This window comes from Tupaia chinensis, unplaced genomic scaffold, assembly GCF_000334495.1.
Source record: "Tupaia chinensis unplaced genomic scaffold, TupChi_1.0 Scaffold000544_1, whole genome shotgun sequence".
NCBI classification, from domain to species: Eukaryota; Metazoa; Chordata; class Mammalia; order Scandentia; family Tupaiidae; genus Tupaia; species Tupaia belangeri.
The window spans coordinates 653,000-667,380 of NW_006160056.1; the positions used below are offsets into that span (position 1 = coordinate 653,000).

The 14,381-nt window shown below is 39.0% G+C and overlaps 1 protein-coding gene across 1 annotated transcript in view; it reads left to right on the plus strand.

Moving 5' to 3' along the window:
• Positions 1–5,635: 5,635 nt before the first annotated feature.
• COL1A2 (collagen type I alpha 2 chain) overlaps positions 5,636–14,381 on the plus strand; it is a 38,065-nt gene continuing 29,319 nt past the window's right edge. Inside the window, exons 1-6 of the mRNA XM_006157479.3 lie at positions 5,636–5,891; positions 8,452–8,462; positions 9,061–9,075; positions 9,707–9,742; positions 11,328–11,420; positions 12,509–12,562. Of these exons, the coding sequence (XP_006157541.1) occupies positions 5,822–5,891; positions 8,452–8,462; positions 9,061–9,075; positions 9,707–9,742; positions 11,328–11,420; positions 12,509–12,562 (279 nt within the window). The 5' untranslated portion in view covers positions 5,636–5,821. The remainder of the gene's footprint in view (positions 5,892–8,451; positions 8,463–9,060; positions 9,076–9,706; positions 9,743–11,327; positions 11,421–12,508; positions 12,563–14,381) is intronic.

A 14,381-nucleotide genomic window follows, 5' to 3' on the forward strand; every position in this document is an offset into this window, starting at 1 on the left:
TTCAACCTATTTCCTTTCCTTCTGTGCTGTATACATGGCTTTTCCTCTATTCAGTTGTGGCTATTCTCTCTCAGCCACCTTAGTGGTTTTTCCTCTAGTGTCTCTTCTTCACTAGAGGAAGAAGCTCTTTAGAGTTCTGTCCTAAGTTTTATTATTTTCTGTTTCCATGCACACATACAACCTGAGAGCATTTCATCTGCTACTATAACCTTATGATTCCCTTATTCTTAAATCAAGGCGAAACATAAATTGAAGGCTTCAGGTCTAAACCTTGAATTGTCCATTTGGATGGTTCATAAGCACCCAAAACTGAACATAAAATGACCTCTTTATCTTTCTCTTCTCCACACCTAGTCGTCCCCTCAAAGTTCCCCCACTGAATTGATGTTACCACCAGTCAGCCAGTTGCCAAAACCAACAACTTCAATGCTGCTCCCTGCTCCTTCCTCTCCCTCACTCCCTATGACCAAATATCAGATTACTTTTCTTCTAAAATATTTACAAAGCTCACTAACTTCTCTCAAACTCTACCATCACTACCCTAGTTCAAGTCACCATTCTTTCCCTCAGAACTATCTACCACCACTACTCTAGTTCAAGTCACCATTCTTTCCCTCAGAACTACTGCTGTAGCTTCCTACTACTTTCCATCCTAATCATTTCTGCACATTGTAGCCAATGTCATCTTCTCTAAAAACATTCCCTGACTCCATACTTTCTCCATTTAAAACCATCCAGATACTCCCATAACATGGTTAAAAAACACAAACACCAGAATACAGCTTAAAAGGTCTGTTGGGATCTGGTCCTTGCTAAGTCCACAAATCTCATACCTAATTCATGTCTCTATCCTTCCATTTTTCCCTCGATAAATTCATTTATTTTTCTTTCTTTCATCTTATTTTTCAGTATATTTTATTTTCCTTTCTTTATTCATTTTATTTTTCTTTCTTTCTCTCTCTCTCTTTTTCTTTTTTCTTCTTCCTTTTATAATTTGCCAAGGGTATGTGCAGTTTCTGGAAAGAGACAGAGAGTGAGAAAGAGGAGAAAGTAAGAAAACACCCCCCATGGGATACTTCAAACCCTGCCCCATGGGAGATGGTTACAACACAATCCCTTCCCCTCTATCTCTCCCTTTTCTAGATTTTGGGCACACAGACACATGCACCCAACGTATTGTTCAAGCTGCTGGGTCCAGGACTCAAACCACACAGTTGACTATTTGGAATCCAGCCACCTTAGCCACTGACTGGCTTGGACCACCAAATTTTCTAATGCCCCTGTGTCCAGGCCACTATCCCACCTCTTTTTAAAACTCTATTCATAGGGCCTGTAGGTGGCACAGTAGTTAAGGTGCTGGACCTCTCTCATGGCTAATTGTGGTTTGAGTCCCAACTCTTTTGCTTAAAAAATCACATTGGGTGTATGTGCATGCATGTCCAAAATCCTAAGAGGAGAATGGAGGAGAAGGGATTGCAGCGTGTCCAGTCCCCTTGGGGGTGGGGGTGATTTCTCACTTTCCCTGTCTCTTTCTCTCTCTGGTGAGTGCACACACCCTGTGGAAAAAAAATATATATATAAAATAAAACCCTCTTAATATTTAAGACTTGAACAAGTATGCTGTACCTTCTAAAAAACCTCCCTAACTCTACCCACCTTACTCTAGATTAGAAGTTCATCTTAAATCCTCCCATAAATGCATAAGCACTCACTATGCCTTCATAATATTTACCATTCTTTTCTCTCCTCCAGCCATGTATAAACCCCCTAGTCAGTGAGACTAATGACTATGTCATTTTGTTTCACAATTACATACTCACTAATTAGTATAATGCATGGCACAACACTAAATATTACTTCAGTGAAAATATGTCTGGTATCATTTAAATAATCAATGGGAACTAAATATCCATATTAATACGATATAGAGCAGGTGTCTCCATGAGTTCCAAGCAAATATCACAGAGAGCAGTCAACCCTCAAATCTTCTCACTTACCACCTAAATTATCAGTGAATGCCTTAACAATTGCCTGACAACCAACTCAACTAGAACTGAAGCTGGAATGAGATGGTATAGCATTGGTGCTTCTCACAGAATGGATCCTCAGTAAACATTTGAAAGGAGATGTCAGATGTTTAGCTTTAATCAAAGAAAGTAATACAAAGATAAACCTTCCTGGGGTTGCATTGCCTGGCCTTATTAGTCAGACTCTCCACCATTTTCCTGCTACATGTAAAGGTCCAGTCCATATTCTGTAAGTTCTGCGAAGCTGACAAGTTCAACTTTTAATTCATAAAAAAAAAAAAAAATTAGGAATGATCTATGCTCCCTTCCTCCATTCCTTCACTCTGAATCTCAGTCCTGACCACTCACTTTCTTCCTCCTGTGTCCTCCTACTCATTTTCTGCTCCTCCATCCCCCATCACACCCAGACTATGGAGGCCAAGACTCTCAGTTCAGGCTTTGGATCAGCTGTCCCAACTCTCCCAGTCTTATCCCCTCCATAGAAAACACTTCTCCTTATTTAGAACCACAAAACATTTAGCAGAGACATAAATGTAAGCATTAAAGAATTCCTCCTTTGAGGTCTGGCAGTGGGACCCACCAGACCTGGCACGTGGTCTCCCTCTGCATGCTGGGTGCACTCATGCCGTCATCCAAGCTGACTGAGACTAGGGGAGGATTGTGCCATGGGGGGACACTCTTGTTGGGAATGCTCTCTCTCCCCCTTTCTCTTTCATGGAAAAAATAAACTATTTTTTTTAAAAAAAGAAATCCTCCTTTTAAAAAAACACTTAATCTATTAGCTTCCCCAATAAGAGATCAGAGTGTCACCATTAGGTACAAAAGCAGCTGGAATTGGAACTTGTCTGTCACAATAAAAAAGAAAAAAAAAAAAAAAACCTTCCGTTTTTCTCCATTTTCATTGTCCCATCTAGACTCAGGGCCTCCCACCAAATGCTGACGCTGACACTGCCTGCTCCAAACCCTCTGCCACATCAGCAGGGAGGGAACCGGCAGCACTTGGTATTTGCATCAGTTTCCAGGAATGCTTTTCAAGTTATCATTTCACTCTGCTGCCTTTAGAAGAAATGTTTTTCCTCTAAGTTTATACCTGTGTGCTTGAATTTATATTTCCCTGATTCTCAAAAACTAACCAAGGGTTTTTTTGTTTGTTTGTTTGTTTGTTTTTTTTTTCTGAAAAAAAATTAAAATCACAATTCTAAAAAGATGTTTGACATTTTAAACAATTCTAAGGACAACAAAACCCACAATTAAACATTTAAGATCTTGGGTAGCTACTGCAAATCTAACAATTTGGCCCCCTTGACCCCAGAAGCATTATCAGATAATTTCACTGAAGAGGATTGAAGATTTCTTTCATAAATCTGTTCCCTTACCTACCTGTCATTTTGTTCAGTATTAATCTTTGACTTTCAGCAGCATGGAACCAATGCACACAAACACACACACACACACACACACACACACACACTTACAATTTTCTGCAAAGGCAATTCGACAGAGTGATCATTTTTAAAAAGTAATTCTTATTACTGATAATGCAAAAAGAAAAAAAATAAAGGAAAGAAAAGGAAAAAAAAATTGGCTGTTGGTATTGAAGTTTCTTTCTTGGGAAAGAGGGTAAAAACATGCTTGAACTGTACAATTAAACCTCAGCTTTACCGTTGTTTTTGCTAAAACCTATAAAACTTCTAACATTCTTGCCTACTTAGGAACACATCCAAAAGTAGATTGCTCCTTGTAAACATGATCCTAAGACTGACCAGACGCCCCTTTCATAAATTCTTCTACTCCAACTTATCTCAAAAAATCTGATGTTTTTAATTAGACAATGAAAGTAAGACTTTGGTTACTCTCTTGCATTTCTGCTTACCTTTGTCTTATTTTAAATTTAGAAAGACTAACCAATTTAAAAGCATTCATCCCTTTGGTTTATGGTAGTTGATGGAATTAACTTAAGCAGAAATTCTTCCTTAAGGCAAAGCAAAAGGGGGGTAGGGGAGATGAAAAACATGTGGGAAAGGAAAAAGAAGATTCCCAAGGAACAACAGCCCCTAGTTTCTGTTCTGTACTGACAGATCCGACCCACAGATGCTGCTTTTGCAACGGTTTCTGGGATAGAATGGCACTCTGACTAGTCCAAATTTACCTCATCAGGGTTGTTAGGCAGGCAGAGGAGAAGCCCAAATCCCAGGGTCTTTCAAATCCAAAGAAGTTTTGGGAAAGAGCACTCAATATTTCACAATTCCCGGGTGCCTTGGCCTCCGGCCTCCAACACCTCAGGGTCAAGGTCTCAGCGCCTCCTCTCCCTCATGGGGAGTAGAGAACTGGATGGATGCTGCAAGGGAAGGAGGCTGGGTGTTGGGAAACTGTTAACATCCACGTTGATAAGGGCACTGGTTGGAGTGTTACCAGAGAAGGCTGTCTATAGCCCAAACTGGAATTAGAAGGACCCCGAAGGGCTAGGCCTTTGTTTCTGGTTGGAGAGAGGAGTAGAGATGAAGGCAGAGAGTTGCTTGGGGGTGAGTTTGTATCAATGACTGGCCAACAAGGTCAAGGAGGACAGGGGGCACATTGAGAGTTATCTGCGCCCAGTCTCAGCGAGAGCTGGTAAATCCAGACAAGGCATCTGCAGAGAAGAGGACAGGGAGACCGGAAAGAAGAAGGAAAGGGGGCGGATTCTCTTCCACACTGCTCTGCCGGAAAGGAGAGACAAAGAAAAGAGGACCCTAAGTCTCCAGGTCTGCGGCACTCATTTTGCAGGCCCAGATAATTCCCAAAGACCCAGTTTAGAATTAGCCTCAGCACAGGTAAGCCAGGACGTCCAGGGACTTCCCAGCTGTCCCAGTCGAGGGTAGTGCTCTCAAGGCCTATCCTGCAGGCTGCCATGCTGCCTCCAGCCTGCCCTCCACCACCACCCCCATAGTAGGCGTCCTCAGACTCCAAACCGACCCTCCACAGACAAGACCCCCCTCTCTCCCTCTCCTGGAGTCTTAAGAGAGACAGCGTTACTGCAGGAAAAGTGGGAGCACACATGCCCCAAAGGGGGAGGAAAGCTGGACCGGGGCGTGGTGGAGGGGCGGTGGGAGGGTGGTGGACAGAGGGGCGGTGGAGGGCGGCCCGGGATGCGCCACGCTGTCGTCTTCTCAGTCTTCTCGCCCTCACCCTCCGCGCCTGCCTTGTCCCTTCCACCCTGCTGGTGGCCCGCAGGGCACAAGGTGAGGCAGGACTGGACAGCTCCTGCTTTGATCTCCGGGCTCTGGAACAGCTGCCGGGCTGCCCGGAGGTCCGCAAACTGCCCACGTCGGTGTCTGCAGTGCGCTCCGACGTGTCCAAAAGTGTTTCCAAACTTGGAAAGGGCGGGGGAGGGCGGGGGATGGGGAGGGCGGAGGTATGCAGACAGCGAGTCAGAGTTTCCCCTTGAAAGCCTCAAAAGTGTCCACGTCCTCAAAAAGAATGGAACCAATTTAAGAAGCCAGCCCCGTGGCCACGTCCCTCCCCCTTCGCTCCCTCCTCTGCGCCCCCGCAGTCTCCTCCCAGCTGTGGCTGCCCGGGTCCCCAGCCCCAGTCATCCCATTGGTGGAGGCGCTTTTGGAGGCACCCTCGGGCCAGAGAAACTTTTGCCGTATAAATAGGGCAGATCCGGGCTTTATTATTTTAGCACCACGGCGGCGGGAGGTTTCAGCTAAGTTGGAGGTGCTGGCCACGACTGCATGCCTGTGCCCGCCAGGTGATACCTCTGCCGGTGACCCGGGCTCTGCGACCCAAGGAGTCTGCATGTCTAAGTGGTAGACATGCTCAGCTTTGTGGATACGCGGACTTTGTTGCTGCTCGCAGTAACTTCGTGCCTAGCAGCATGCCAATGTAAGTGCCTTCGGCTTGTTTGGGGAAAACGGGGGAGAGAGGCTCCATGGGTGGGCACCCTGGTCTGAAAAAGGAACAGCTAAACCTAAACCGTGGGGACAGCTCTAAGGAAGGCTCTCCCGCCTGTGGAGAAACACGGGAATTGATGAGGAACATGGAAAGTATTTCAAAAAGGAAAACACAAAAGACTAGACTCTCGCCAAGAGTTAGGCAACTTTTTCTCTTAACTCAGACCAAGACGATTAGCTTGATGTGGAGCCTGGGGATAGAGAAACTCCAGGGAGAGGAAGGTCTTTTTCCCAAAGATGTTAACAACTGTCGTGGTCAAGAAAGTCAAGGGCCTCCGCCTGACAAGCCCCATTACTGCGCTGCTGCAGGCCTTGTGGAACTCGAGGCCTGGTTTAGAAAGCCCTTTAATTTAGTAAGGAAAAACTCACCCCCCTTGAAGAGGTTTTACCTTCTTGGCGCCCTAAGGCTTGCCCGGATGATGATGATGATGATGATTACACGGCGCCCTCTGGAGGGAGGAAAATGAAACCACAAGGGACCAGGCCATAAGCTAATGGAATCCCAAGACTGTGCAGGTTTACACGAAGTGATGATCTACATCTCTGGTTGAAGCCATGTCCATTGGCTAGTTAGTGTATCCTGGGAAAGAAAATGGACGCTGCTTGAAAATGGAGACGTTCTGAAAAGTAGAGTTAGCTTCTTAATTCATTATCTGGTCATAGAAATGGGGACATTACTAAACTAAAATGGACTATTCCTTTTGTTGAGCTTTAGTGTTACCCTAACATGCTCCCAGTGATAATCAGACATTCTGAGCACAGCAATTTAGGAAGTATCAACACTTATCTAAGATTCAAGAGAACTAAGTTCTTCTCATGATGACTCTTCACTAATTTACTATGGGACCTTGGGCAAATCAAACTGTGCCTTTTCTAAAATGTGGAAGACTACAGGCCACTTTCCACTCTAAATTTTATGACCAGACTTTCAGGTCAAGATAGAATGAATAAAAGAAGTCCATTTTCATCTTGAAAACAGCTGCCTAATTACTAGACAAAGACACTGAGTTGATGGGAAATTAGGGGGTGTCCGACCACACCCAACGATTCAAAAAGCAGCTCCACCCACATGCCACAGTCTAGTACTGCATAATTACTGATGCATTTGTGTGTGTGCATGTGGGTTTTTTTCTTTTCCTTCATCCACTTTTAGAATACACACTTTGGATACCAGGGAGTACTTGCATTAAACAAATTCACATTACCAAGCTTGTTTTCTATGAGATCTGAGAGTGGGAGGAAAGGGTTGACTCTTAAAAAAAAATGAAAACAGACCTAGGGAAGTTTGAAGGTGCAAAGGGCAGCTCACTTTGTGATCGATGGCCAGCCCAGCCACAGTCTGGAATACACATTACCCAACATACATTCTTCCAAACAGCTCAGATCTGAGTGATTTAAAGGCAACTTTCCAAAATCTTAAAGACTTCCGTTAATCAAGTCAGGCATAATTATTCTTCCTACTGATGGACGCAATGAAGTAAACATATTATTTTTCTAATTTAACATTAATTCTCATAAATTGCCCTTAAATGTCAGTGTTGGATGTAGTCCACCCTCCTGAATTATGATTGTTATAACAGATGTTCTCACTCCAAATGACACACTTCTTGGCCACCTAATTAAAGCAATTTTTAGGGGTGATTCATCCAATTACAAGCACAGCCACACTTGTATCCCATGTTTACCTGTAATTTTTATACTGTTGGAGAGGAATCAGTCTTCAAGGCCTTAAAGCAATTATGGTAGGGGGCGGGGAAGGATTATTACTTCAGTTTATTTTCATCATTACTTCTCAAGAGTTTAATCCACAGTTTCCTCATTTATACAATGTCATCCTGTCTCAGGAACAGAAGGGATACATGTTAGTAAAACTACCTTTCCTAATTTAAGTGAACTAATTTAAAGCAAAATTCAAATGTCTGAAGTAATCCATTTTCATAGTTAATCACAGACAAATATGACCTTTTGAAAAAATACATTAAGCATGGTATAATTTAGTACTAAGTAACTTCAATGTTTTATTAAAAAAAATCAAAGTCTACTTCAGGTAATATCCTTTACTAAATTTTCCCTTTTTTAGATTTTTAAGTATTAAAAGTGACTTTAAACTGTAAATTATTTCCCCTTCAGTCTACTGGTCTTGTGTTACATTCAGTGATTCATCTGTGGAATTTACCAGCTTAATTGCTAACCATTAGAAATATCCTTTGGACACATTAATATTTCATGGCATTTATAAAATAGTAAATAATTAACAATTTAATTCAAAATATATTTACATATTAATATTGCAAACAAATCACCCTGCTGATCCCTGCCACACTTCGACCTGCATAATTTTGAAGTTATTAGAATATTCTTAATAAAAAATAAATTGGTTCTTTAATTAGGTAGCTTACTTTTATAAACTTATGAATCTATTTGTTAACTACTACTATTGATCTGAGAAATGGTACTAATAATTACTTCCTACTTTCTCTTTTCCTCTACAGCTTTACAAGAGGTGAGTAAAATTATTGTTAGAATTTTTCTTTATTTTTTTTGGTTACAGTGGTGTCTTCTCTGAGTTGGGAAGAAGTTACATTGGTATTGACTGACCTGGAATCCCAAGAAAATCATGAAGAGTTGTGGTAGCCAAAACTTTCTGGCTGCTTTAGGCAGTCCCCACCCCACTTTCCAAAATGGGTGGGACTACTGAACAAGACAAAGCTCATAAAATGCCCATAAGAGATAGTAAATAATCCAGTGGAAGTTTGGGTTTTAGCATCAGCTACTACTAAGCAGAAGACTTCTCTGAGCTAGAGACTCTTGTCACTCCCTCGGAATTATTTGCCAAAGTACTATGAACAAATTCTTAGCTAGCAAATTGCATTTGAGGCATGTAACAGATAAGTATATGTATTTGATCCTATATATAACACATTTTATTTAACTTATTGGTAACATTTTAAATCGTACTTTGAAATGCTAAATGAAAATAATAGTGAATGCACAATATATCATATAGATGCATTTGTATGTGAAACCAAAATGGGAATCATTATTAAAAATCCTTATGCGTATAATTCTCGTGATAATTTTTTTATTTTCTTCTTTTTTAGGAAACTCTAAGAAAGGTAAGAGTCCAGTATTTCTCCATAAATACCTGAAATTATCAGAGATAACTTATAATTTAACTGTTTATGGTATATTATAGAAGAGAAACATTTTGTCAAGATTTGGCCAACATAAATGTGGATTAGCTAAGCCACAAAATAAAGTAGATTTGGTGCTTATTATAAAACTTTGCTATCTTCCAGAATCATCCTTAATTCCATCTATATACTCTAAAAATTGATGATTTACATGCAAAAGAAAAAAAGACCTGTTTATATTCTGGAGATGAAATGCATTATTATGTTAATATAAGTAGTAAATGCAAGTTTATTTTAAAGTGCTTTGAGTATATAAATGCTCTTAAAGATGCAACAAAATGGTCATTTTACCTACAATAATCATCTTACTAAAAATACTCTGTTTAATATTGGCCTAATGGCTAGAGACTATAGCAAGCTCCAATCTCTCCATTTAAAAATTTACATATAATTATAATAAAAGCAATTACCTTTATCCATTCTATTGTGTGAATTTTGTAGCTACTACCTAATAATATTGGTTAGATCAGCCTTACTAAGTAATTATTTTCAAAAACTTTCACTGGAAATTATTCAGACATTTATCATTTTGCTGTTTGTATCTTCCTTGTAGGGTCCAACCGGAGATAGAGGACCACGTGGAGAAAGGGTGTGTAATTTTTGAATTATTAAAGGTCTTTGGATGATATTTGGATAATACTTATTAGAAACTACAGGATACTGCCAATTTATAAGAATATTATGTATTTAGATAATCATGCAAATTTATTTAGACAGAAAATGCCCTACAGAAGAAGGGAATGAGGATTATTATTATATAGTTGATATTCTTTTTAGGTAAAGATTATCCCTTTAAGAAAGAACTATAACCTACCACCATATTATCTGCATGGTTTATCTTTCTTTGTTTTTAATTGACTTGTCCAAGACATACATAATGGAAATACATCTACCTACCACTACAAAGTTTTCTTTTAACCATGTTTTGTTCACTTTTGAAGTAAAATCTCTTATATTGCATGGGCATAATAGTGAAACAGTGGTCAGTAACATGTTTCTTTGTCTAAATTTATACACATACAGGTCAGCTTACATTCTATTTATGAATTCTTAGAACTCTCTACAAGGCTTATTTGACATTTATAACTCCATGGTTTCTGCATTACATAACACTTTTACTAATACATAAATATTTATATCTTAGGGACCAGCAGTTAGCGTAATGCTATATCGCTGGACTCCCACGTAGTTGACCGCGGTTCATGTCCCGGACCTGGTGGCTTAAAACTCACGCCGGGCACGTGTGCATGCATGCCCAAGATCCCGAGAGGAGAATGGAGGAGAAGGGATTGCAGCGTGGCCATCCCCTCTTGCGGGGGGGGGAGGGTGATTTCTCGCTTTCTATCTCTCTGTCTCTCTCTGTCTGTCGAGCGCACACACCCCATAGCAAAAACCTTTAAAAAAAATTTATATCTTATATTTACCAGAAATTGCAGACTTATGTTTATTACACTCAAATAACTCAATACCAGTAGAATTACATCAGTTAATTATTTTGACAACACAAATGGCGTTGACCATAGGAAAGCTACAAGAGTTTTTTACATGTTAAACATATGAAGTTCATAGGACTGTAATTTTTAGCCATAATTCCTATCTTTATTTGAATACTAGAGCACCATAGTTAATTAATATTTGATGACTAAAGGTTGGCTCCATGATGCAGTGATAATGCACTGCTCAAGAGAAACTGAATCCCACTTGGAGATCTTGGTTAAATACCTCCCCTAGTCAACCTGAAATACACCAGGCATATGTGCAAGTGCCCAAGATCTAATGAGCTACAGGACTGGAGAAGGAGATTGCAGTATGACCAAATCCAGTGGAAGGTGTGCATTTTTCTCTCTTTCTCTCTCCCTCTCACTCTCATATGCACACACACTCTATCACAAAGAAAACCATTTTTAAAACTATATTCAATGTCCAAAATATTCCTCTAGGAAAACTGCCCTGTGTCATCTTCATACATCAGTTGGTTACTAACTCTCCTAAAACAAATCCATGTCATAAGTAAATTTCAATTAATGACAAATAGGATTGTTACATTTCTACCCTACTTGTACTTTGAAAGGTCCAAATAACTGATCCTACCGATATATTCTGAGGTCGCCTTTTCCATAGGGTTTTCTCTAGAGCCTGTCTAAAACTCATCTAATTCACTTATTATTCAACAGGGTCCAGCAGGTCCCCCAGGCAAAGATGGTGCAAATGGTCCTGCAGGCCCTCCTGGTCCACCTGGTCCCCCTGGCCCCCCTGGTCTCAGTGGGGTAAGCTGCCTTAAGTAACTTTTAGCTAACTTTAGTTTCTTTCTGTTGAAGGAGGCTCATTATGAAAGACATTTTTAGCAGTTAAAAGGAAAATCTGCTACTTGGAAATTAGTATATTTTATTTCCTTTCTTTGGTTTCTTCATTCAAGGTTCTGCTTTGCCCATTCTCTTTATGAATCCTTGTCAATTACAGTACTGGCCTTTGTGCACCCTGGAAGTAGCTGCTGCCATCATGACTGTTATTTAATTTGGGGATTTAATATCTTTTATCAGTAAGGCACAAATAAGAGGTGTTGCATTATTAAAGGGTTTGATTAGATTGAATTACATAAGTGAAATCCCTGATCTTAAGCAATTTCACAAACATACTACCCTCTTTATTCTCTTTGGCTTGCAGAATTCAAAGAGGTTTTAGGTTTAATTTGCTTGAAACTAATTCAAGAAAAGTACATTTCCCTTTTTTATTAATATCTTCTTTTAGCTTTATGTCTTTAACAATGGTGTGAGGGCCAAATGGCCTCATTGCAGGAAGGGAAACATATTTGCTTAATTGGTTAGCACTGTGAATCAGAAGCCTGATTCTAATACTCAACTGTATGCCAGTAGAATAAGACCTTTCTCCCCCAAAGATCTTATTATGATTGCTTATCTACAGAGTGCATTAAAAAGCACCTTCTTTAATAGAGCTACCACCGTAAGAGAGATCTTTAACAGTAAAGTTATTACTGTGAACTATTTTTTAAAAGTTTAATTTTCCAAGGGGCATTTTAATTTAATTTTCCTCTAAACTTGAAAACTCCTTATGTCTTTTCTGAAACTGCAGCAAGAAAAAGGTCTCTTCATCAGTTTGTGTATTCTGGTAGGAAGTGGCAACAGATGGAAATGCAAACTTGCTCTCTTTATCCCTATTCAATTTATCAGGGGCCCTCAGTGACTAAAAGTTTAGGAGGCCTCCCTTCCTTGGTGTAGAGGTAGAGGGCTGGAGTGAAGAGACATGGTTAGCAGAGAAGGAGAAGGCTCTGAAAAAAATGTGTATGTGTGTAGGAATGTGTATAATGTTATTGTTATTACTTTTTTAACCTCTCTAGAACTTTGCTGCTCAGTATGACTCGAAAGGCGTTTCACTTGGCCCTGGACCAATGGTATGCTTATCTCTTTTAACCTTAGCCAAAAAATATACTAAATAGATCATTTATTTTATGTTAAATTTTACAATGCCATTTATTTAGCTATTTAAATTAACATTCAGTACTTTGATAAAAAGTACAATTCTTTTGTATTTAAATCTATCAAAACCTAAGATTTGGTTAAAGGGTTCAATATTCTCTACAAACTTGTCTCCTTAAGGTAGGTCAGATATTTGCATCCAAGAAATTATCTTTAGATATAGTAACCATAACTTAGGCAAATCAATTTAACTTAAGCAAAATCACTCTAATTAATTTTGTTACATTCTTCAAAATTGCTTGAAAATTTAAGCAGCCTTTGAGAGACATAGAAGTATTTATTAAGTTTCTTGACCTTGTAGGAAAGGGTGAACAAGTTCTAGTCTAGCTCATTCATTATAACTGGAGTGTATAAACCTTTTGTGAAGGTCATGCCACAGAACTAGACCTGGCAAGATGTCTGATATTCGAATTTGACACCATCATGGCCCATGTATCTAGTCCTTGAATAAAACATACATTTAGTGAACAATATTAATCAGATGTCTTTGATGAGTTCCAAACTGTATTATGCATTGGGGAGATAGCAGTGACTATGACAGATTCTGCCTCTCCCTGAAGGAGTTACTATAGGAATATTTTTCCTCCATTTTGATAGAAATTCCTTTTTTAGCCTATTGATTACAAATCAATATAGAAGTAAATATGAGTAAAATTTAGCATTTATGTCATTCACCACAAATATTCAGCAACATATCAGATCATTCAAGTAACAATTAGAAAAGTTCCTATGTGGTTACAGTGATGATGACCTATCTAACAAATGAAATTTCTAACAAGCACTAGTGATGTGTTTTAGGAAAAAAAAATATATATGTGAGCACACAAAATGTATACAAGAATATATAAACTACATGGAAAATCTACTGGAAGTGAAAACATTAGGTTGATTAAGCACTGTACAGTTTAATACACACATACACACACACACACACACACACACACATTTAGTGATTCTAATTAATTGTTTCCAAACAAGGTATTTATCTTCCCAGAGTTAAAATGGTCTTTAAAATATAAATTTTACCTGAACAGTACATTCGGTGCTCTATCTTCAAAAGAAAGCATTCTGCTGGAGCTAATGGTCTGCAATAAGCTAATCCACTATAAGGGCAAGATAATATTTTCTGTAAATTAAAACTCTCACTTATGAAGTAATGTGCCTTTAATTGATGATTTCCAATTTCCTGATTTTTTTTTTAGTAACTTAAAATGTTCATAACCAAAATGAAAAAGCAGAGTGTTCCTTTTGGCTTTGTTTATATTGGACATTTTAAATTAACTCTTTCAGCTTATGCTGGACATTAGTCAGTCTTAAAGTGGTACCTATATCTCAAGAAGCAAAACTGGGGAAAGTACAATACTAATAAATGTCATTTTTTTTTAAAAAAAAAAAAAGCCCACATAAGCTCAGGAAATTAATATGAATTTCAGATTCCACTGTCTTTGGAACATCTCTCTAAGGGGTATAAAGCAGAGTATTTTACTTTTAAGTATCAGTGAAATATAATTTAAGTTTGTACATCCACACACATGCACAGACATGTATAATCAACAGATATGTGTTTCACAAGTAGGCAAGATATGCAGCAATAAAGTATTAAAATAATTTTCCACGTTGGAAAATCAATAACTATAAAACCCCACAGGGTTCTTCTCTGAATTAATGAGTAATCACAGTTCGTCTCATAGCCTCCACAAAATAAACTACCTTTTATGTAAATGAAATTGTTGC